Source organism: Haematobia irritans, chromosome 3 (assembly GCF_050003625.1).
Source record: "Haematobia irritans isolate KBUSLIRL chromosome 3, ASM5000362v1, whole genome shotgun sequence".
NCBI classification, from domain to species: Eukaryota; Metazoa; Arthropoda; class Insecta; order Diptera; family Muscidae; genus Haematobia; species Haematobia irritans.
Window position 1 is genome coordinate 232,419,960 of NC_134399.1, and position 26,098 is coordinate 232,446,057.

Sequence of the window (26,098 nt, forward strand, 5' to 3'; positions counted from 1 at the left end):
TTATTTTTCTTTAATAATTCATTTTAAAGAAAATAAACTTTTTCAATTGTTTTATCTGCAAAACTCGAACTTAATGCCCGCTTTTATATTTGAAGGTGTCCGACAACTCCTCGTGGACTACTTATTAATAAAGAGGAAATAAACTTTGTTTTTATACATTTTACTGTGTAATTTTTCACTATTTCCTCCTTATTTCATTTTACTGTCCCAACTCTAAAAGAGTATAGTGCCCTTTCGTTATTTTTATGAAGACCTCTGATTTCTTTTAACGAACCAAGAAAAAAAGTGTGCCCATAATGCCAAAAAATGATAAACAAAACACATGTCCACACATACATAAAATGCTACTCTCACGGTGAAAACATATGCTGTTTGTTTTTCAAATGTCTATTCTCTTGGTTCCGAATGTCTATTCTCATTATTCAAATTAAATAATATTTAGACTTAAGCATATCAAATTTTTGGCCTTATCATAAAACAGTTTTCCGAAACAACAACATACAAGCGGTTTCACAGAAATTGTTCTCTTTTTATTCTTTCGCTGTGTTATGTTGATATCTTTCGTCAACTCTCCCGGTTTCCATCTCTATTTCTTTCTCTATACTCTCTCTGTCGCTTTGAATAAAATATCACAACATACGTATGTTTAGTCGAAATTTGTAAATTTATATATGTTTGCATTCACACATATGATTTTTATGAAACATTCATGCCCCAAACATAATATATTCTAACATATTAACATAGATGTCCCAAACATTTAGTGTTAGTTTAGGAACATTACATGTTTGCACTTAAATATATTGTGTTTTAAAATTGTGCCCGAAACACATTTTGTTTATATCGGAACATATGAAAAACATATTTTTCTAACAGTGTAGGGTCTAAACTGTGATGTGTTTCAGAAACAATTTTTACATCTTCCCCCAACATCGCTCTCGATACATGGGAAGCTTAAAAAATCTTACTTACCTAATATCTTGTGGAATAAAGCATAGCAGGACGACTGCATTTTAGACTTGCACTTTTTGTCTCTATAACAAATTTGAGCTCTTTTCGATTGTATCTCCAAAAGGGTAAAGGTAGGGTTGTGACCGGGGTTTGCCTGTCTCAAACTGAGATTTCTGTGACATACATTTACGACAGGATATTACGTATGTCGCAAAAGTCGTAAACCTAAGGAAGAACATCTAATTTTGAACAAACGAAATTATAAACATTTTTTTTTAATTTAATTTAGTTTGGCTCCCCGATATAAGGGATACAAAAAACATGGTGTTACATAGTATATTTGGAAAACTCGACTAAATTTACATCTCTCAATTTCAAACTATTCTGGGTGAGCGTGGTCAATAATGTCCATACAAGCTTTGTTTCATCAACGAATGGCTAGCTAGAGCTTTGACAATTTTTAATCAATATGGAAATTGGTTCTAATAAATCAAAATTGCTTTACAACTCAAGGAAATTTTTGCTAACAGTACGAAATCTTACTATCTTTTAATGAAATTTGATCATCTAACTTTTTCATTGTGTTTTAGAAGAAATTTCGCACTTTTAATGAACACGTTATCAACATTCTATAAAATTGTAACGTGTTTCATTGCTAGAAATGGTTTTGTATTTTTTTTTTTTTTTTTTTGAGTAAGTTTCATACTTGTATGAACAAGCTTCGCACTCTTATGAATGTGTTTTTAGACAAATTAGTTTTATTGCCGATGCTAAACATGTTCAATGTGTGAACATGGATGTGGTGACAAGATTTCTTTGTTGCCCAAAAAAGTGTACCTCGTATTATTTTGCTCTTTTAATTTGAATGAACGTGGTGAAAATGTTACATGATCGCCGCAATCAAATGCGCAATCGTCAAAACAAATTCATTTGTTTATACATTTTCCTAGTGTATGCAGAAAGATTTGCTGGGACATGCACTTGTAGAGGTGTGCACGTGACACAAAATTGTCGTGAAACACGCTGATGGTAACGGCGTGAGTGTACGTGAGTCTGCGTGAGTAACGAAAAATACGTTCATGAAAATAATCCCGTCCACGGGCATAAAATGCTTACGAGTTGAATTCATTTACAATTAGTGACACCAGGGATGTTGAAAGTTTAATAACCCTCTCGATTTTAAATATGCTCATATTTTCAGACACGTCGCTACGATAAATTACTCATAAAATTATTCGTGAGTCACGACATTTTCATGCGTGAGTACACATTTTCTTTTCGTGAGTGTACGTGAGTCCTACCAAATAATAGTGTGAGTGTGCGTGAGTAAGATTTTTCCGTCATGAGTGTGCATGAGTAAAATATTACTCACTTGCACAACTCTATTCCCTTGTCTTAACCTCACAAACAAACAAGCACGTACAGAATCAGCAGAAGAGGCTCTCTTTCAAGTGCAGACAATGTGATACAATACGAATATGCGATTGTGTATTGCTTCATGTAAAGTGAAGTAAACAAACAAACCACGCACACATGCATATCGTCATAGTCGTAACATCAAATAGGCATGGACAACATAATCTTACTCACATAGGTTGTTCGTACAAGGACTCGACAATAAAAGCTTTTCATTTCGCGTTTATCTAAAAACTCGACAGCAGCGAAAACCAATACAACGATTGTAAACACAATAACCATCCATCCATCCGTCCATCCTACACCCAAACATATATCCTTACAATCTCTCGCCGTGCCGCAATCCAACGGTCGACACCAAATGTTTTGGTCTATGACGAGCGGGAGTGGTTGGACAACATGAAAAGGTTATCAGAAATAGGCACGGGTTTGTACATGTGTGTGTGCCTTCTTATGTATATAGCTCTTTACTCCTGACTAGAAAGCAGAGCGTTAGCTGAAGGTAAATTAACTTTTGTGTTGTCTTCAGGGAATACAAGCTAAGGCAGTATGGTCTTTTCCAAGGGTAAGTTTCCAAGTCGATAGCGAACGGCAGGTTGTAAAATGTCGGATGCCAGAACAGAAACCCCAAACACCTCGCATCCTTGGCTATATATGTGGTGAAATGGTAAACAAAAAATAGAATTATGGTTGAGAATGGTTTAATCAGATGCGAGATGCGGGGCAACTGTAATTCAACTGCACCAAACTCTTGAATACCATACCGTACTATAATATATTCAACACACAAACATGCATACATTCGCATGTGTGTTCATGCATACCAACTACCCAGCGGCGGAAATCGCTCTTCATAAGGTCTTATAAAAGGCATTTATTTGCAGACACAAGGCATTGATTTTCCATTACTATTCATTGTATTTTTACACAGGGTGTCATAGCCAACCAAGGGATCCGACTTCAACTTACGACATAAGGGCTTAGGTCGTTACTTTAACTTTTAGGAGTTGCCTCAAATACGTTCTCTATAAGGTATAATATAATAAGACATATTATCGAAGGCCTTTATGAAGCATATATAACAAGAGGCCTCTTAATAGGTGTTTATAATAATGCCAATTCAATGCCTTTTTTATGAAGGCTATATAAAAGCCTTCTTTGCATGTCTTATATAAGGCCTATCCTAAACTTCATATATAAATAAAAAACTCACAATTTGTGCATTTTTTTTTATTTTATTATAAAAAATTAAATTTACTCTTAAAACTTATTTTTACTATATACAATTGGGAGCCACCGTGGTGCAATGGTTAGCATGCCCGCCTTGCATACACAAGGTCGTGGGTTCGATTCCTGCTTTGACCGAACACCAAAAAAGTTTTTCAGCGGTGGATTATCCCACCTCAGTAATAAAATAAAAAGGAGGTCCTTTTGTCATTGAGCTTAACATGGAATCGGGCAGCACTCAGTGATAAGAGAGAAGTTCACCAATGTGGTATCACAATGGACTGAATAGTCTAAGTGAGCCTGATACATCGGGCTGCCACCTAACCTAACCTAACCTACTATATACAATTACCACCTTTTCGTATGACATTTTGAACCTATTTTATTAAATCGCCTTTTTCTTAACAACTGAATTTTCTTTAACTTGTCCATAGAGTGACTGAGAGAAGATAGTATTCATCGAACAAATGTTCACTAAATAAATAATAAAAAAATAAATAAATAATGTTACCCAATAAGAGTAAAATATTCGCAAAAAAATATATATACTTACCGCATGGCGTTTTCAGACACTATTAACACTCCAACCAAAACACCCAACTGGCTTGAACGAAATCACAAAATTAATTTAAGCAACACGTGTTGCTTCAAGTTCTGCAATTTTTTTTTTAACTTACGATTACTAATTAGTTTACGGCATAAGGTCTTTTGGATTGAAGGATTGTATAACAGAATATGAGCTGTTTTTTTTTTAAGCCGTTACATTTTTTCGTCTCGTTGTCGAAAAACTTATGAATTGACTTACGGCATAAGGGCTTTTTAGAGGTCTCGTAAATTAAAGAAGTTTTCTATGAGAATATGAGTTGCTTTTTTAAAACTTGTTTTATTTTGTATCTTTCCAAGAACATTGTTTAAGAAATCGTTGACGAATGAGTATCAACTTTTGTTGTAAAGAAGTAAGAGGACTTACAAAAGGGATTATGTTATAAGAACTAACCGTATGAGTATTGCCTCTAAAATATGGCTTCCGTGAATGCTTTAAATCGTAAGTGTTCTCGATTTACGCCGCTGGGTATTTGTTTAACATCTACAGGAGACCATGTGCATATATCTGTATATTAATATGTAAATATGTATCTATATAACAAATCTAGATACTTGATATCTCGTAAACCATTTCATTCGAGGCGCACAGGAATCCTATTACTGGCGTCGAACGTGTAAGAAGAGTGTTCTCTCGTTACTCTCCTCAACCAAAATAAATTCCGTCAATATTTTATTTTGGAAAAATATTTTTATGCGGGCAAATATATCTTATCCCACATATCAAGCATATTATTTTATATAGAAAAATGAAAATATCAGAACAACCTTGGTGCCTTGATTAATCTAGATATTAACATAAATGTTCTTTCCAAACATCGATAGTTTCCGTCCATAAATTGTTTACATAAGATACTCTTAAGAAACAAATTGCCGATTAGGTGAAGTTTATATCGTTTTTTACAAAATATTTTTTTTTTTCTTCATATACATTTGACGACGTTAATCGAAACGACGTAAACCGAATTAAAAGTTGCTCATACTTACTCTACTACACTGTTCAAGGCACCAATGTTCTGATATAAACAATATGTTCTGATATAAACAAAATGTGTTTCGGGCACAAGTTTTAAACACAATATATTTCATTAAGAAATGTTTTACCAACTATTCTTAACTATAGGAATTGCCAGTAAGAAATTGCTATCCGTTTTCAAGTTCAATTTTCGTAAAAAAATATTTTCTCATACAAAAACTCTTTATAGTAAATTACACTTATTATTTAGAAAGTATTTTACATTTCATAAGTAGTTTTATAGTATGACGAAAGAATAATAGTAATAAATTATTGTAAAAATCTTCTTAAATTTACGAGACACTTTTTTTTTGTGTGGTTCAAAATATATCTATGCAAAAAGGGCAAATTTTCAAAAAAATCGTGTTTTACAATGACCCTTTTCCGCCGATAAAGTACAAACCGTTGAAAAAATATCTGTTTCTCTTCATGGTCGTATAGATGATACTCTAACGTAAGTAATAAGACCAACTAGAAGTGACCAAGTTATAAGCAATTGAATGAACAAATCCGATGTCAAATCATTCATTTCTGTGTCGGCGAGTGGCGTTTTTGTGTGGGTGAGTTGCTCATATAATCGGACATAGCTTGAGATATAATTTGTTTAGTGAAAAAAGAACGAAAAACTACAAATAACGAGATATCTCAAAAACTGTTCCATAACAAATTTTTTAATGTGTTTTTTTTCAAATCCAGCAGATCAAAATACACAAGAAAAGTCACCTCTCATCAAATGTACATTTTCAATGTAAACTAGTGTTATTAAAGAAAATTAATTGTGAAAATGGTTCTTGTAGCGTGAAATATGGGAACTTAATATCGACCTCAATATCAAAGTTTCCCTTCAATATTTAGTGCAAATATTTGTAACTTTTTTGTTTCCTTTTATTTAGTCTGTCACGGCAGTTGTAAATCCCAATTTTCTGATTCAATCAGGAAATTGATTGCTACAATTAATTTTTTAATTGAAATTTCTTCAGTCACGAAAATGATAGTATCAATCACAGAATTAGAAATTTGATTAATTGATAATTGATTAAAAAATTTATTCTGGGACTTTCAATTAATAAATTAATTGATCTTGGTCGAAAATTCAATTGAGGTTATCAATGACTTATTATATTATTATTTATTTGTTTATAATTGTTTGTCGTTGTTTATTTATCAAACAATTTTTTTAATTGGGAATATTTTGAATCAGTTTCGACCAATCACCATGCTGGTGTCACTTCTGAGTGTTTCAAAACTGCTTAAGTGGATTTAAAGTAATGTGAAACGTCGTTCGGACTATGCAAAGGAGTTCTCTTACCAATGGTAACATAGACTCGGACAGTTCAAAGTAAGTTCTTAATTGTTGCTTTAAGAATTATTTTCTTTTAGGACTCGAATCTTTGAAATTTGCGCTTCTCTCTTAAAGTCGCAAACTTCACTTAAAGCAAACAAAACTATTTTGATTTAATGAAATAATAAATTGGATTTTTTAGCAGAGACTTAATTTTACAGGAATATCAATAAAGGTTTCGCAAAAATAGAACGAAATATCGATAATTGAAATATAATTTTTTGTGTTTATATAGCCTAGATTTAAATCCGTACACACAGAGAAGGAATATGATCACCTCAAACATGTTTCAAGAGCAAAATCATACTCCTTCTCTGCGTGTAAATAATTGTTTTCTCGCCAAACACATATGTATAAATTTACCTTGATTTCGGTATATTACGTAATTTCTGAAAAAATAGATTTTAGTAAGTCTCTTCTCAGTATGAAATTAGAAAAAATGAAAACATCCGTTTTAGATAGATGACATATTTGAAGTACTTGAAAACTTAATGGAAATAACGCTCATTGGTACTATAAATGATCACCAAGGACTTAGTAGAAGTATGTAAAATTGTTCTTCTTGGGATCTAACATAAATTGGTTTGATTTGCTCATATTGGTCCAGTAAACATATCCACGTAGATGCAGGTGCTCCAAATACATATGATGCCAACCGAAACAAACCTACAAGAACACTGGACCAGGAACAAAAGAATTCTTTGCTAACAATGAATGTCATTAAGTGGGCATTCATAAATATTCAATACGACATCAGAAGGATGAACATTGCTGCGCAACAACAAAGAGAAGCATCAAAGCGCTTCGCATAAAGTCTCGGTCCGTTTTCATTAATACAAACCAAAATGTCGCAGGCAGATATTGTGACTGACTAGAATGAAGGCTTACAAAACACAAAATGTGCAAACATACGAAGAGTAAAGAAACATTTCTAATTAAAATGAATATACCATCCTACCATCATCCATCGTCAAATTCCACTACGGTACGGTTTGACGTTCCGACTAAACTGAATGAACGGATGCAGTGCTCTCGAGTCGATAAGCTGTTAGTGCTTCACTTCGCCGAGTACAATCGAAAAAGTCAGCACAACGTCTACGAAGCCCCATTCATGCTGCACCCTCCGCCACAACCCTGCCAAAGGACATAAGAAAAAGGCGAAATTAAATTACAACAATTCCCAAAGCCAAATTATAACTTTTCCCCATTTTTTACATGGCTGTTTTTTTTTTTTGCGTTGCTCTTATTTCAATTTGAAAGCCAGCAATGATTTCCCTTTCGCCTCCAACCCGGTATCTGGCCGTATGTCCGTATGGCGACAGATGTAAGGAAAGATAAGTTTGTTTTGCGAATTCCTTGCAGTATTCCTTGGATGCCTTATTCATGTCTTCCTTCCTCCGTTTCATTGTGCCTTGATAAATAGATTGGGATGTGGGTGCCAAATAGAAAAAGAAAGCAAAAACGAAACTGAAAGACAAGGGAGAACAAGGACCAAATTGGGAAAACTCTCCAAATGCCGAGGGTTATATTGTCTTTGTCTTATGATGAAAGAAAAGTGAAAAAGTCTCTTTTGGTTGAAACAATGTGGTATTTTCCTTCATAGCTCATTCCTTTTTCGGTCGGAAACTCCTAAAATATTGTAAACGGAAATGGACAAGACAATATACTATTAAGCAAAGGCGGAAGATTAAGCCCGCTTAAATTGTGGCGATTGATGCTGTGGACGTAGGAAAAAGAACTATCGCAATTCGGCCATTACTGGTGCTAGATCTTGAATGGAATACCATGCAACAAGTACTCTGGATATGGCAGAGGTCAGAATGAAGCAACCATTTCTAGTCAATAACAGTACAGTAAATCTAGCTGTTGTAAAAAAATCAAGAGAAATGGTATATCAAGCATTTCCAATACATTTCGAGAAATTTCTACGAGCCATGGATAGAAAAACATATTCAATATAGAAATATCAATATGTGGACAAATGTGAATGTAAACTTTTTCATTTACGAAAAAACAACATTTTCAAATTTAAACAAAAATTTTGAAATCATTTGTGTTATCGGGAGAGGAAAGTACATTGCTCAAAATGGATTTTTTGCAGAAGTGATGAATTTAACATGGGCTTGTCATAGGATGGATGTTCACCATTTCAGCAGCCGTTGCACTGCATTTACATCACTTCTTAAGGTTTGATTTGAATTTAGTGTTTTGGATGTGAATTAACAATTGTTGTAATATTTTGCCAAATAAATAGTTTTTATATTTTTCTATGATTTTTAACGCATTCTAACGCATTGCAATGCAACTTACATTATGATCTTGATGAAAAATACATTGTCACAATCTAATATTAATATAAAATGGGTGCTGGTGCAATTACGATAAAATGGTTATTATCTAAAATGTTATGATCATTAAGATATTTTTTTCTCTATTAAAAGGACGTAAGCATAATCTGGAATATTATGGTCCTTATGAAAATATCTATATCTTAACAAATTCCTTTTCCATTTCTGATTAAATTTTTTTTACACTTCCATTCTCTTATGGGAACATAAATCCACGTTCAAGCGACATATATGTTAAAAAAATAAATTATGTAAAACACAGTTATTCCATATCCATAAATTATGTGAAATACATAATTAAAAAAAACTTGAATGGTCACATGATTTCTCCGTGATTCATATGTAATGGTGTCCATTTCTCTCAATTTTAGAAAACGTGTTTGGTATTTGAGGACCCTTTAAATGCTTATTGCCACCATATTTTGTTTTCTATCAGAAAACTATTATGGCAAAGATCAAATTTTATTTCTGAAACTAGGCTTGTTTTGATTTTGTTTTTAGTATAATGAACTTATATCCCCAAAATAAATCACCAATGTGATATTTAATACCATAATAATAACGAATGTTATTGAGACAAGAGAATTTAAGTTCAATTAATTTGTTCAACATCCATAATGTAAATGAGATTTTTAAGAACATAGATATAAAAGACCCAATTTGAAAAAGTGTAGGGTATAGCACCTAAGTAGCTGGTGGTTTCGGCTTGTTCCCTAAATAGAGTTATGACTAATGGAAAAGTTAGGAAATACTCCATAAATTGTCTTTGTTGCTATTTATGTCTGTACTCTCAATGCTGTTGGGGTTTACTTCCGTTTTTATAACATTTTTATTTATTATGCAAGTGTTGTTGTTTTTACCGCTCCTGTTGTTTATTACTAATAATCTTAGCATGAAATGCTTTCTGTGTCATATCCCATGAAACATTAACTCACCCACCCATACCCATTTTATATAGTGCATGTGTCAAAGTTATGAGTATTTTGTGAGAACTGAGGGACAGACCTTGGGGTTGAAGGCATATCAGTGCCACGAAATGTCCTTATGAACCTAAAATGAAGCTATGGCATGTTGAAATGTGTGCTGCAAAAGCTTCGTGTTGCGACTCATGTACGCTTATAAACGCTCTCAGTTTCCAGATTTATAACGAATTTCTGCTTACGGAGTACAATGACATCAAAATGCACTTAGCAGTTGCATGATTTCATGGGTCGTTGGCCCTTCCTTATGGATGTGAAGAATTCATAAAGGGGGCATGAATGTTGTTGTGTCCTGTGGTTGATGTTGGCATGACGTTTCATTGTGGTTTGATACTTGGCTTGAGTATCCATTAATGCTCTTCTTCACCACAACATGATATACATATATATCAGTTGGTCTTTCGATACTGGTCAATTTCAGTTAATAGGTCAGGAGGTCATGTGGTCGTAGTAATAATCAAAGTGACACAAAGGTATTTACCCGTGAACTATTTACACGGTAATTCAGATTCTCGAACAAGTTTTAGATTTTTGTTTGAATAACGCTAGCTTAGATTAGGCGAAGGACATTTGAAAAGGTCACACCTATGATATTACGATGTCAATAATACTCACGGTTTCAATCATGCTCACGTTTCCAATCAGGTTCAGCAAGAACAAGTCTATGATTGACACTTTTTCGCATCTGTGTACTCTCAAAAGGTAAATTTCAAACTTAGCATGTAACCAATGGTAATAATTTTCTAGAGCGATGCGAATTTTCGTATATCAAGACTTTTCTGTGCGTTAGTGCCGTCTTCTGATCGTGGGTATACGTGAATAAAAATGTTCCAATATGAGTGTGAATCGAAGACGGTCTGTCGTAAACTGCATAGTATTTGACATACATTTACGACGAAGTTTTTGACAATATTTTATTATTATTTATTCAATATATTACTGCATTACAATTCATAGTATGCATCAGCGCCACATTTGGCTTTGTAGAGGCTAGCTGGCAATTAACACTTGCAACAATCCAATTTAAATTACAATCCTATTGACAAATGCTATAGGTACAAATTCAATTTAATTTAATTACATTGGGTATTTTAGTTTGAAGTTATGCGTGTTAAAACATTAGAAGTATTTCAAGGTTGTCTATAAAATATGTTTTCAGTTCCTTCTTGAAGGAATTTAATGCCGATATTTCCTTTAAATAAGCTGGAAGGATATTGTATTCGGTGGGACCAGCACATGTTATACGTTGCTTGGTTAGTTCTAAGCGAGAACGAACTGTGCTTAGAGCATGAGCTTGACGGGTCATTCTTTGTGTTATTGATATATTCCTATTAAAGCTTCTATTGGGTGCTCCTACTCCTCGAATACGTTTAAACATATACATTTTTATTTGCTGTTTACAAAGACGATAAGATAAACGTGAGTGCACAAGAGAATTATAGAGCATACTTTTAGATTCGACGTTAAGTTTGTTTTTAAATTTGTGTAACCTTCCTATACCAGCTGATATCTTCGCCCTATTAAAGCTTCTATTGGGTGCTCCTACTCCTCGAATACGTTTAAACATATACATTTTTATTTGCTGTTTACAAAGACGATAAGATAAACGTGAGTGCACAAGAGAATTATAGAGCATACTTTTAGATTCGACGTTAAGTTTGTTTTTAAATTTGTGTAACATTCCTATACCAGCTGATATCTTCGCCCTTATTTGATTTATATGACTTTCCCACGAAAGGTTTTAACTCAGATTTACACCGAGGTATTTCACACTTTCAGATTCAAAAATCTCATTTACATCTATATAAACACTGAGATTTGTATCATTTCTCAAAACATAAGGTCGAAATCTAATAAACTTTTTTTTAGTGCAATTTAATATTAATTTGTTAACCCTCAAATACTCACCTAACACAGATGCATCATACTCAATCTGAGTTTTCAAAACTTCTGGGAAATCATAGTTATAAATAAGGCATATGTCATCCGCGAACATATATAATTTCCCGAAGAATTTAACATTCTTCAAAACATCGATATAGATCTTAAATAGCAAAGGTCCTAGTACGCTGCCCTGAGAAACCCCACATAAAACAGGAAGTATATCGCTTTTTTCTTCCCCAACTTGTACATACTGCCTCCTATTTTCTAAATAACTTCTGAATAATAAAAGTGTGTTAGAAGATACCCCCATAACTTCAAACCTGTGATTTTTTGGTGCTAATGTTTGAAAAATATTCACATTGTCAGATCTATATCTCACCATCGCGGAACATAAATGAGTTATTGTGTCCACGAAATATTGGTTAAAATGCGTGGCCTTATCCCGATCAACTGTTAATTGAATATTAATCTCAGTCGAAATGTCTGGAATACTGGTCTTATCTCTACCTAATTGTCTGTTGACAATTAATTGTCTGTTGACAATTAGGTAGAGATGTCTTTCTGATATCTCTTTCACATTTCCCTAAGTTATGCACCTAGTAATTATTCATTAAGTAATTACTACATTTCTTAATAACATTACTAATCCGTGTCAGAATCTTTATTGTTCCTATCCTTTCTTCTTCGTGACAAAAAATTCTTCTTCAACTTAATTAAAGATTCCAAACCAACGGTCATCCAAGGATTAATTTGACGTCTTACATCAACACGTACCAAAGAAGTCTCTGTGCTATGAACTAAAGCCGAAGAAAATACATCTATAAGACTGTTACACAAATTAGAACCGCTATTAATTCATTTACAAACAAATTCTAAGCAAGACAAACTTGCTGATCTTGTAACAAGTTTGTGGCAAGGCAGAGCATTTGCTTCAGCAAAAACATCAATAAGAGCACTACTTTGATGATCACATCTTAGCAAGTTAATATTAAGATCACCCATAAAAATACACGGGGAATTTTTTATATCGAATAGAATTCTTCTTAGTTTATTAATTAGTGACTTTATTGAACATTTTTGCGATCTGTATATAGAGTATAATGTTAAAGGATTACCATCTACAGCTATTTCAGGAAATGCCAAACCACACTTCCAAATGCCAAGGAAGTGTGGTTAACTCACACATATCTCTTTTAAATTTACTAACTTTATTACCCGACGAAATACTTCTAACATTCAATCACATTATTTTGAAAACATTTGTGTTTAATTGGCAAAAATATTCATTAAATAATTGTATACTTTTAAAATAATTTACATTCATAAAAAATTATTATAAATATTAAACATTCCACACAATTCAAGTTAATGTAGATAAGTTGATTAAGCTTCTGAGCCATCATCGCATTCATCTTCAGAATCCAGGTCATGAGTTATAGCTATTCTCCTTTGCTTAGATACTGCTCCTCCACATTTGCATAAAATATTGTCGACATCAGTCATAGTTTTTAAGCCTATTGCTTTTGTATTAATGTCTTTCTTCACAAATATGCTCCCATGTTTAGCAACTACGAATTTATAGCCCACATCTTTAAGGGATTTGGCATAATTACAAATCTGGAGTGAATCTTTACACACAAAATTATTGACATATATCCCCTTTAGTTCATCAATCTGTTTCATTTTTGGTTTTTCTTCCATAAGCTTTTCTTTAGATTTCTTATTACAAAACTTCACAATACGATGCTTTATTATTTGTTTTGTTCGCTCTGTTTATAAAATATGCTTCTTCTATATCTTCTTCTTTTATTTTTGCTCCCACTTTATTTGCAATATCAAGTACAACATCTATAGCTTTTGCATTTTGAGTTTTCTCAATTCCATTAATCACACAATCGTTTTTGACACGCATTTCATTTAGGTATGTTACAGATGACTTTAAATTGTTTACTTCTTCCTTCAATTTTTTATTGTCTTTCTGCAATGTGTCTATTTTCTTTTTGTTCACAACAACACCTTTCATTGTCTCTTCATACTGTGACGACATAAACTGCATAGTCTCTTTTATTTCACGCTATTGTGTAAGCTGAGCTTTAATCTCACTGATATTTCGTTAGGAGAACAAAAGAAACATTTATACTCAAGAGAGAGTTTGTTCACAAGTGTATATTTGCTTTTTATCCAACTTCGTACAGAGAGTGTGTAGAGTTTTTTTGCAAACATCGCATTGCATAGAATCTTCGGTATCAAGAATTTGAGTCTTACAATGTGCACAACTCACTTTGTTTTTATTAATACTTTTTCTTTGTTTATCCGGCATCTCTCACAATGTTTATGTTGAACTTTCTTTCCTTTTCTATCGGCTATATCACTTATTGAATACAACGAGTTTTGTGGTTATTATTTAATTTTTATTAGAGGGCCATTGCACAGCTATAAAAAACACGTATTGACGCAGTCAGGTTTGCCAGCTATATCCATTTTTACAACCATTTATTTCATAAGTTTTTTTACAATTTTTGTTTTTAAGAATGTCTTTTTCTGAAAGAGGAAAGAGTAAAGAAATTCTAATATTAAAATATAACAAAGGCAAAGGTTGTTATTACGTATGTCCACACGTTGTAGCTAAATCCGATTTTTTCCACAACAATTTTTACACTGTCAACAATTTGAAACCGATGTTTTCAATCCATGTTTCTCCACATTGCAAATTACTTTTGGGTAAAATATTCAATAAATTACACTAGTTTACAAAAAAAAATCATGTACACTTGATGAGAGGCAACTTGTATGTATTTTATATTATGTATTTTGATCTGCTGAATTCGAAAAAAAATTAAAAAAAAAAATTATGGAACAGTTTTCGAGATATCCCGTTATTTTTAGTTTTTCGCTCTTCTTTCACTAAACATATTATATCTCGATTTTATCTATGTTGGTACTTAAATGAAAGGCATTACGATTATTAAGTATTAAGATTACTTAATCGTTTATAATTGGATCTGTGATAAGTTAAATGGTTCAAAAAATATCGATGCGAAAATGCCAAATTTTCAAAAACAAATCGTATTTTACAATGGACCTTTTCCGCCAGAAAAGTATAAACCATTAAAAAATCTCCAAATTTTCACTAAACAAATTAAATCTCTCCTACTCGGGATATAATTTGTTTAGTGAAAAAAGAGCGAACAACTAAAGATAACGGGATATCTCAAAAACTGTTCCATAAGAAACTTTAAACATTGTTTTCGAATTCAGCAGATCAAAATACATAAGAAAAGTCGACTCTCATCAAGTGTACATTTTCAGTGTAAACTAGTGTTTTTATTCTAAACAAATTCTTCAACATTGAATTCATGCTTTAGATTATTAAAAGAGTAGTTTAAAATCATATGGAAGGATCATGTACAGTGTTTTGACATTTACTGTGTGTTTTTAAGTTTTATAGAGGTATATGACGCTTTCGACGTTTACAACTTTTTGACATTACACAGAAAAAATATTACCAAAATATTTTCAATTAAAAAGATGATCATATCTTGTGTGAAGCTTTAAAAAGTTTTCATGCTTCATAATTTACGCCATGATAATATACATCTACCACAGTAGATCCGATAAAAACAGTGGAAAATTGTGAATATTTTTGTTAACATATTTTGTTGCGAGTACGGTCTTTCCGATACATTTAAGGTTTTTATACGCTTTGATAGTAGACTTTAATTATTCTCAAATGTTTTCATTTGTTTCATGAGAAGGTATCAACTTTCCAATTAAAAACGATTGTCCACTTCCTGATTGAATTACCCTATAATCTTCATGGAGCACATTTCCTTTTTAATAACAATTACACCGTTGTTCTTTTGTTTATCCAAATATACCTCCAAATTATCAAGCTCCTTTGCTCATGTGGGTTTTGGGCGTTTCTACCCCGCGCAGGCCAATAAACGTGCTATAATTTAAAATTTTACTGTGGGTGCAATGTTGGTGGTCGTTCTATCACTTCCTAATGTCGTCGTTATTTCGTCTTCAAGTCCCATTTCTTGTCCGGGTGTTGTTGGTGTTAAGCTCAGTCTCGTGCTAAATAGTAATTTAGATTGGACAAAAAACTAACGTTAAACGTTTATTGAAAGAGGGCCAGTTAATGGGATGCTTGTGCATAATGGGTACTTTGCCACCTGGTTGTAATTATGTGATTACTAGGTTGGAGCAACATACACAAGAACACATAGGAGTTGCTCAATTAGTGGAGCTCCTTGATATCCCAGTAAAAAAAATTGGAAGTTGTTCCACAAACATTTCTTTAAAGCACATCCCAGAGTCCCACATCAATTTTTCCACTTCCGATGCAGTCCTTTTGAACAAGTCCACACACGTTCCTTTTAATACGCACCCCGTAATCCCCTATCGATTTTCGTTCACTTCCGATGCAGTCCTTTTGGACAAGTACTAGAAAGTACACAGTTTTTTTTTTTCAATATTTGATAAAACATTGCCGCTGATGAGATTTGAACCAGCCTTCATTACTTTTTCATTCATAACAATAAAGAACATCTCAGGAAGTAGTTAGAATGTCATGCTGTGGTGTAATATTGGGTTCATTTCACAAACATTTGAATATAAGTTTTGATGCATCGTCTTCAATCGCATTTGTCGCTGAATGCACAGAAAAAAGTGAATACTTGAATCAAATACAAAAATTGTGATTTCAATTATTTTTGTATTTGATTTTCAGCTTATAACGAAAATCATAAACCCAATTACCCAAATTGTAAGGTTGTCATAAAATTATTTTCAAATGAAGGAATATTTGTGTTGCGTATAAAGGTAATTGGAATTTGTCATAATATCCAAATGACATAGTACTCAATCCAAATACATTAGTATTTGAAGTATATAAGCTTTTCCAATTACAGCCATAATTGAACTGAGTACAATATTTATAGAATTGAATTGAACTGAGTACAATATTTATAGTACAATTACTACCGTAATTGTGTTTATTATGATGGTAATCAATATAATCTTTGTACTATATAATCATTATTGGTTTAAGAAAAGTATACAAATACACTCTGAAAAACGGATTTATGCGTTTATTATTAAAAAAATTAAAAATATATATAATTGTAAATACAGCGAAGTACATGTTTGGAAAAAAATACAGAATATTCGTTATAAACGACATATTTAACAGACTCACTCACAAAGAAAAAGCTGTTTTTAAATTATCTGTACCACCTGCTGGAATTGCTTACCAAATCTTCCTCATTTCTATGCGGTTTGTTTCGGCATCTTAGGTTAGATTAGGTTATGTGGCAGCCCGATGTATCAGGCTCACTTAGACTATTCAGTCCATTGTAATACCACAGTGGTGAACTTCTCTCTCTCGGCATCTTGCACTTCTGTAATACAAACCTTTATTCATTTCAAAGTTTCAAAAGGATTTATATGATTTTACCTTTTGTTTGTGGGAGGAATTGAAGCACGAACTCACCGTTTTCGAAGTAAACACATTTTCCTATAGCCCACATATTTTTGACAGTCCGCTTATATCCATTTATAGACCAGTGTGACGTGTACACGTCCTAATCGTAAAAACAAAATAGAAAGAGTGTAATTATATGTATATTCCAAAGCCTTTTCCCAAGTTTTTGAATGGTCCAATTCAGGATGTGTGTAAGTTTATACAACGAGAGAATTCATTTACATATTTATCAAAGTTTTCAGCGAATTTTGTAAATTTACGAACGACTTTTTACGAATATTCGAAATATATACTAAATATATTACATTAACTTTCCGTAAAAAGATCATGTGCGCGTGACTGAAATTTCACACACATTCACGCACATTCACGAAGCATTTATTTACGCACGATACGTGTGGTAGCCAATCCCACTCACGCACATTCACGAAATGAAATCCAGTACTCACGCACGAAATTTTATTCACGCACATTCACGAACCGATTTTATTTCTTACGTACGGCATATTTATTTTAGTCCCATTCACGCATATTCACGAGAGCTGCTTTGGATTTTGTTTACGACTCACGTGATTCACGCGTGTCACGAGAATTTCGTGTCACGCGCCCACCTCTAGTTATATGTTCCTCCAACACGTGACACGTTAGACTCACAATGAAAATGTTCATTTTTACGAAGAGAATTCTTTCAGTGTAATTTCCACAAAAAATGAGCTTGACCAAAGAACTGGTATTTAGATAAAGGTACTTACCTGCGGTAAAAATAAAATATGATGCGCTAAAAATGTTGTTAATGTAAACGGTTTTTTTGCTTGATAAATTCGACCATATACCTCAGAAGTTTCTTAATAATACCAATAAATGCCATTTTATTGTTTGTATTTATTTATTTTTTCATTACGTAGCAACGTCATAAACAGTTTTATCAGGCAATTACACAATATACTTAAATCAATAACTTCTACACTTAGTCCAATTGAACATAGTAATTGATGTGTTGTGAATTCAATTACCAGGGAATTTGGATATTTTTGACAGTTTTTCATTCAACCAATTATTTTCGTATTTGACTTAATAAAAATGGTATTTGATATAATTTTTTCATTCAATTATGCCAATAATTGATTTTTATTTTGCTTCATTTTTTTCTGTGTGTGCTACAGCGTTCTGCTATGGAAGCAAAGGAGTTTTTCAATTTGTAAAAATTAGACAATAGGAAAATAAAGGTGTAACCAAAATACTGATAAAAATAAAAAGTGAAATTGGAGAAAAAAAAGTTTGTTTTTAGTTTTTTAAATTTCTTTACCCAGATGAACTTCCCAGTCACAACTTTTAAAGCAATGCAAAAGATCCAAAAATGGAATACTTGCGTCCTATGACTAGCGCAAGTTTGCATTACTTCCAGATCACAAATTGAGGATCCAATTTTTTTTTTTTTGGATTTTCTTTTTTTGCTGGGATATGAAGTAGATGGTTAATATGTAAGCCTTTCTGCCACCGTACTTGAGGGTAACATTTGCTCGGTTCTCTTTGAGGGTTCAATAACAAAATATTTACTTATAGATTATCTGGCCCATATCTTAGGGCATAGTCAAAAGACGTGTATCTATATGTTGCTATATACAATTGTTGTTGTTGTTTCAAACAATGAAACATTTATGCTGAATATAACAATCTTTCACAAATTTCCAACAAATATGTGTTGTTCTCGAAAATCGGGTTTTACTGTAAGGGTATCCAAGGATTTGTTTTAAAATTACATAAAGACTTTGGTTAATGCTTGATTGTATCATACAGCCAAGTCGTTTCATCATCTTTTAATTTTCAGAGCAGTTCTTTAAAAATTTATCACTAAACTCTTCGCTGCCAAATTCAACGGCGACAAAAAAGCGAAATAAGTGACGACTAAAACGTCTCTAGAAATGCCGATCTGAGTCGATAATAATCGATATCGCCAAGCTGAATACCTGCCAGTGGCGACAGACTAAAAGCAAAGGCGACTACAGGACTAAGGGCGATTAATGTACAGGCCTCAAACCTAAGTAAAAAGGTACTTTTGACTAGACGCGATGCGTCAAACCATAAGTGAAGCAACACATTGTTATTTATTTCGTTTGCAGATCCTTAGTAGCCTCATTAAATATTCTAAATATAATTTTCATTCTATATACACCCTTTAGTAATCAATTTCTTTTCTATTTTACTTTCAGTGTTGGGAGGACTGCAGTAAAATGACCACTACTTCCAAAATCAGCAAATCCATACGTGAAACTTGGTCCCTGCATACAGTATCAATGGTGCAACAAGATTCACTAGTATTGGTGGACGTTGCTTGGGATCAAATGAGTGTCCCCTACCAATGTCTGGTTACATGGGAAGTGTCGGGTGGTGGTTTAATGGGCAATCTGCTTACGGAGTCCTTCAGTGTTCAGCTATCGCTATGGCCAGATACAAAATACCGAGTGCAAGTTACTTGTAAAAACAAGGTAGGACATGACTACACATTGATTTAAAATCACGGTTAACCCTCTAAGTAATTAGAAATATAAATGGAATCAATTCGTTTTCATGTATACTTATTCTTTCCTTTTATGATCATTGTTAATCGGCATTAAATGATTTCTAAAAACTTTTTTATCTCTCTACTACACGTATATCTCGAATTGGTATTACAATCATTTTTTACCTTTTTCTAATTCCAGTTATCGGGACTAATGTCACGTTCTCTACCACTAGCCATCGATACATCAGAAGCTGTTCGAGCTTTAGACACTCATGCCGATACTTTAATTATCCGAAAAACCAATCTATTAGGATCCCTTATCACTAAATTACCACTAACCCCATCTTCCGAATCCCAAACGACAACAGAAGTAATTCAGCTAAAAACCATCCAAGAAACGAGTAACAGCGAAAATACCTTGGATTCCAATGTTGTGCCATATGATTATCCATCACACTCGGCCGAAAATGTGGATCATGACAGCAGTTTTACATTAAACTGGAATATAGTCCGAACAAATAAGGATATTACTTCCGTGGAACCAATGCAGCAATCGGAAAGAGAATTGTGGGACCTATTAGCCAATGCCCATAGACCCCTCCTATTCGGCATGACTGGTGGCCTAGTCCTAATAATGTTCTTGGTACTATTTTTTGCATGTCCCCTGCAAAGTCCAAGACTTTCAAATGATAAGGCTATGCTAATAGCCGAGGATTTTAGTGTAGATCGTCTCACTGTGCCACCAGTTAATATGCTGTCATCCAAACTCTCAGGATTCGCTTCACTTACTCCCGATAGCATATGTAAGTCTCCAGCGACTTGCTCAAGGCATACACCCCGAGTGTAAGCTTAACTATAAGCCCTCAATGGAACAAAACATATTTACATATGCAACTTGCCCAAGGAATTTGCTAAGGACGCATCTGAGACCTTTTGTTTAAATTAATCAGTCCCATTAATCGAAAAGATTTTTTTTTATTTTTAATTAAGAACTAAAGTTGTGTAATTGTTGCGTGCGAATGTAGTGTGAGTGAGTGTTTGTATATGAGTGAATGACTGGTTTAAGAGTATGAACCATGAGTAAATCGAGTGTTTTTCGAAAATCCTATAAATGTTTAATAACGTCTTTGTCCAGAACTAAAGCAGTAACAATTATTAATTCTGCTATACAACAGATAAACAATAATAGCAACACAATGCAATACACAAATAAGTAAACAAAAAATTTACAGCTTCAATCTGAAATAGGCAAAGTAAAAATACCGAACAATATCCCCCATTTCATAGATGACCGCTATCTACAAAAGTCAATGGAATTTAGACAACAAAATGTGCAAAATTGATCGTGCAGGAGGGAATAACAATGCACAAAATATCGATTTTATGCCACAATTATTTTTCAGCTCCTTGTTTCATTGATGCTCTCATTGTATAGACACAGATCGTCCACTATTCAAAGACCTTTGTAAGCAAACATAATCAAAATTATTGACAAAACGAAATTAACAGAAAATTTACTAAAGATAAACAAACGTTTAGGCAATTTTTTATAAAAATTAAATGGATTTAATTCAATCATTGGCTTAGAATCATAATGTAAACAAATTTATTGATACGTACATACATTTTGGCATCGCATATCTAGTCTTAAATTATTAAATTAATAAATCTTAATATTAATCAAAATTCTAAATTATGAATGTACTTGAACGCGTGAACGAACACACACCTTTTTTGTCCGGTAATTAGAACCATATTTGTGAGAGACTGCGGTGCATGTTCGATACCAGAATCTGAGAAAACACACCGAAATATAGAAAATTTCCAACTTGTAGTAGTTATGCTGGGATAAAATATTTTTAATTTAAATTTTACTACTTTTTAAGGTTGTATTAAAAAATATTATCAAGATGTTTCGAGATCTCGAAACAATGATAAAGATTAGAAAATAATCAATAACCGAAAATTTTGTCCTATTCGAAACGTAACCTAACGAAATTTGTCATGACTTCATAACTAAAGACAATGTTCATTAAAGTAAAGTAAATTTCAGTTTGATAAGTATTGTAAATTAACATTGAACAACTGAAAAAATATCTGTAGTTAATGAAATATTAATAACGATATTCTTATGCCATTAACACAAATTTTATAATTTTTGTTTTTTGCAGAGCTGTCAAAACTTTTGGAAGATAAAAGTTTAAACATATTCAAAAGATAAAGAAAACTTAGTTAAAAGTTTACAAAAACCACTGAATGTTTTCCTGCTTTAACGAAGAATATACGAAGAACCCTGAACAACGTTTCGATAAAAAAATTAATGATTCTTATGGTGTAGGTATTTTTCTAGTAGCTGGTCCATCGACACAAAAAGATGTCACCAATTTTACATCATAAAGATATTGTCTTTGATGATTACTCCTTTTATGCTTGAAAATCAATTGGAAATTCCATCATTTAAAGCTCATAACTTATACGATACAGGACAATCGCGAGTTCATAGGGACTTCGTTATTATTGTCATTACATTTGTTAAAAATTTAATTAAAATTATAAAAGTTTGCTGAGTAGGCACCATTTTTTATTTCCCTTGGGAGAATTCCTCAAAAATATCTAATAGAATAATCCCTTGGGAGAATTCATCAAAAAATATCTTATCGGATAAAAAAAGAGTTTGTGGTCTAACAAAGCGTACAAGATCTTATGTTTGTAGACACATCTGTGTACAGATCTGTTCATAGGGACGATGGTCAACCAAATCATTTAAAGAGCACGACGATATTCCTTAAAATACGAAAAAATATATTAAATGAAAAACAAAGCCGAGAATTATTAAATCAAAAAAAAAACAGAAAACCAACAATTGCGTGGGATTGAAGGAGAAGCAATTGTCTTATTGTTTCGGAAGCATTTTTCAGTTCAACACTTGTCTGTGCTTGGCAATTTTGTAGGATATATATGACGAAACCACTTACCAATATTCGATGTTCCTAAACTAAAAGTTCGACCTAGGCTGCACCAACATGAAGTAACCCCAAATTACTGGGCTTTGTGATTTCTCTATTGTGTTTACATGTTGGCCATTTCTGATGGAACTTAAAAAGACTGGTGTCGCAGAGAAATTCTATAGAGAAAACCACTCACACTGTCCCTCATCGAATCCAAGAAGACAAAGTGCGATAGAATACAAGAAGTATTGTTGTGTCGATTTCAAGAGTTAAAGGATCGAAAATAATGTCTTGTAAAACTGACACAAAATCCGTTCCAAGTTGGGTGGACTTCTTGCTCCCTCCTCCATTCCATATTGTTACTCATGATATCCCTCATAGAATCCAAGAAGACAAAGTGCGATAGACTACAAGAAGTATGCGCCACACTCCCACGTGAAAAAAGTAGAATAACAGTCATTGTTGTGTCGATTTCAAGAGTTAAAGGATCGAAAATAATGTCTTGTAAAACTGACACAAAATCCATTCCAAGTTGGGTGGACTTCTTGCTCCCTCCTCCATTCCATATTGTTACTCATGATATCCAGACAGATTGGCTAAATACAAAATTTGTTATGTAGTTATACTTTGCATGTACAAAGATTTAATGTTGGCGAATCTTAGGCAGACTACAGGTGAGATATGATGGTCAACCTTGGGTCACCCAATAACTTTGTAATGGAAAAGCAATGCATCCCAAAACAAACTATGATAGAATACCTAAGCTTAGAATTTAAATTATTACAAAATACAACTATTTGTAAATTTTGGATAAGTTTACCGAGTGCGATGGCGCGCTGGCAAAATTGATTATATATAGAATATTTTTTTAGTAACCTACCTACATAAGTATTACCAATTGTACATAGTCTGCTAAATGCATAAATACTCCTAGATTTATATACATATTACACAAACGCTTTTTTATAAAAATACATATATTTAAATACATTCAAAAATACTTACATATATAAATTACTCCAATTCCCTATATAAGATATTAAGTGCTACGATGATAATCGACTGAAGTCCAATAAAAAATAAATTCACAACAACTGACGTTCTACTTCGAAATTACTTAACAACAGATAAGTGTAGTACTATGGTGTCACAAAACAAGTAAATATTAAGAAAGAGGAAGACATTTTTAAAATTTCAGCAAGCGAATTGTGAAAACTAGGTAAATGTTTCAGATCAACGTCTAAAACTGAAATACTAAAGGGATTACATACAATTTTTATCATTTTTGGTTTAAAGCCAATAAACACAATTTAATTACAACCGATTTAACTATTGTCTCTTACTTGTTTTTATTTGCTCGGAAAGAAACATTTTTAAAGCCAGAAAAAAAACCTACGTCAAAATTTCGTTATTGAGAAAAATAATATTTTTCTAAAATCAAATGCATACACTTGTTCAATAATACTCTCCCATCTGAATGATCGATGTAGAACTTCGGTTGCGAAACATTTAAATTATCCTTAATCATAAATATATCGTTAATCAGCAGCTTAATGACTCCAAGACATATTCGCTTTTAATTCAGCTTACGATCTTCCTTTTTTCATCCATAATCAATGTTTCCATATATACTAGTAATATTTAATATAACGATTAAATGAAGGGCACCCAAAAATATTTTGTAAATTATCTATTTCCGCCTTAACAATAAAAGAGAAGGAACGAAACTAATGAAATTGATAAAAAAAAAAATTCTACTGAATGTAACTGAATATGCGAGTTTTTGCATATAGACGTGGTACCTAAGTTGTCTGTCTCCTGTCTAATATTAAAGATATAGGAACCACCCTTGAATTTCAGACTAGTATTGTCAACTTTATACTGGCCTTCAAATCAATTTAGCAGTATTTAATTCATCTATAATTAACCTGTATTTAATGGTACGTTTTTGCCGCAAATTAAACTCTGATTGTAATTATTTTAATTAGCTTAAGTAAAACTAAGAACAACTACTCTAATTTAACATAAACAAGTCTTACAAAATAAAAGATTCATATGAAACTTAAACCTAATTATTCGTTTCATTTAGTCACAGGATTCCTAAGAAAACAGTGGGAAATGTACATAGAAAAAAGTAAACTTTTAACAAAAATGAACTACGTCGTGTGAACCAAATTATACTACAAATTTTTAGATTTCCACAAAACCTGAAAAATTTAATGCCCTTTTTAACTACAATTCACGAAATAACACCCTCTTATAGAAAAAATATGAACTAAAAGTAATAAACAATACCATAGGCACCAAATCATGACTATCCCAGAAAAAACAACTTTAAAAGCACGTCCAAAAATGTCTTCCCATGGAAGTTCTTACAAATCATAAAAAAAATTAAAAACTACCTATTTATGCAAATTCAGTGTAACTGAAATCGTGGAAATCCTTCCTATGACAAGCCCATGTTAAATTCATCGCTATGCGTACTGTCATTGAACGTTATACCCACGTTTAGTTCATAAAATGTTTGAGACATACTAAAAAAGGAAAATTTCATTGGGCTGTGGAAAATTTCGAATAAAACAAGTAAGGAAAAAAAGAAACTTCGCAAAAGTTTATTTATGATTTATCGCTCGATATATATGTATTAGAAGTTTAGGAAAATTAGAGTTATTTTTACAACTTTTCGACTAAGCAGTGGCGATTTTACAAGGAAAATGTTAGTATTTTGACCATGTTGGTATTTTGACCATTTTTGTCGAAATCAGAAAAACATATATATGGGAGCTATATATAAATCTGAACCGATTTCAACCAAATTTGGCACGCAGAGCTACAATGCTAATTCTACTCCCTGTGCAAAATTTCAATTAAATCGGAGTACAAAATTGGCCACTGTGGTCATATGAGTGTAAATCGGGCGAACGATATATATGGGAGCTATATCTAAATCTGAACCGATGTCAATAAAATTTGGCACACTTGACTACACTACTAATTGTACTCCTAGTGCAAAACCAAATTGGGGTAAAACTCTGGCTTCTGGGACCGTTTAGTCCATATCGGGCGAAAGATATATATGGGAGCTATATCTAAATCTGAACCGATTTCAATAAAATTTGGCACACTTGACTACAGTACTAATTGTTCTTCTTGTGCAAAATTTTAAGCAAATTAAGGTAAAACTCTGGCTTCTGGGGCCATATAAGACCACATCGGGCGAAATATATATATATATATATATATATATATATATATATATATATATATATATATATATATATATATATATATATATATATATATATATATATATATATATATATATATATATATATATATATATATATATATATATATATATATATATATATATATATATATATATATATATATATA

General features: G+C 32.5%; 1 protein-coding gene across 2 annotated transcripts in view; it reads left to right on the forward strand.

Moving 5' to 3' along the window:
• Positions 1–24,769, forward strand: part of LOC142228175 (uncharacterized) — a 72,923-nt gene extending 48,154 nt beyond the window's left edge. The window contains exons 3-5 of one of the 2 annotated variants that reach the window (XM_075298521.1): positions 19,462–19,737; positions 19,954–20,557; positions 21,926–24,769. In XM_075298521.1, coding sequence (XP_075154636.1) covers positions 19,462–19,737; positions 19,954–20,557; positions 21,926–21,927 — 882 coding nt within the window. In that variant the 3' untranslated portion in view covers positions 21,928–24,769. Of the gene's footprint in view, positions 1–19,461; positions 19,738–19,953 lie in introns of both variants that reach the window. The other variant, XM_075298520.1, reaches the window with a different exon arrangement.
• Positions 24,770–26,098: the final 1,329 nt, after the last annotated feature.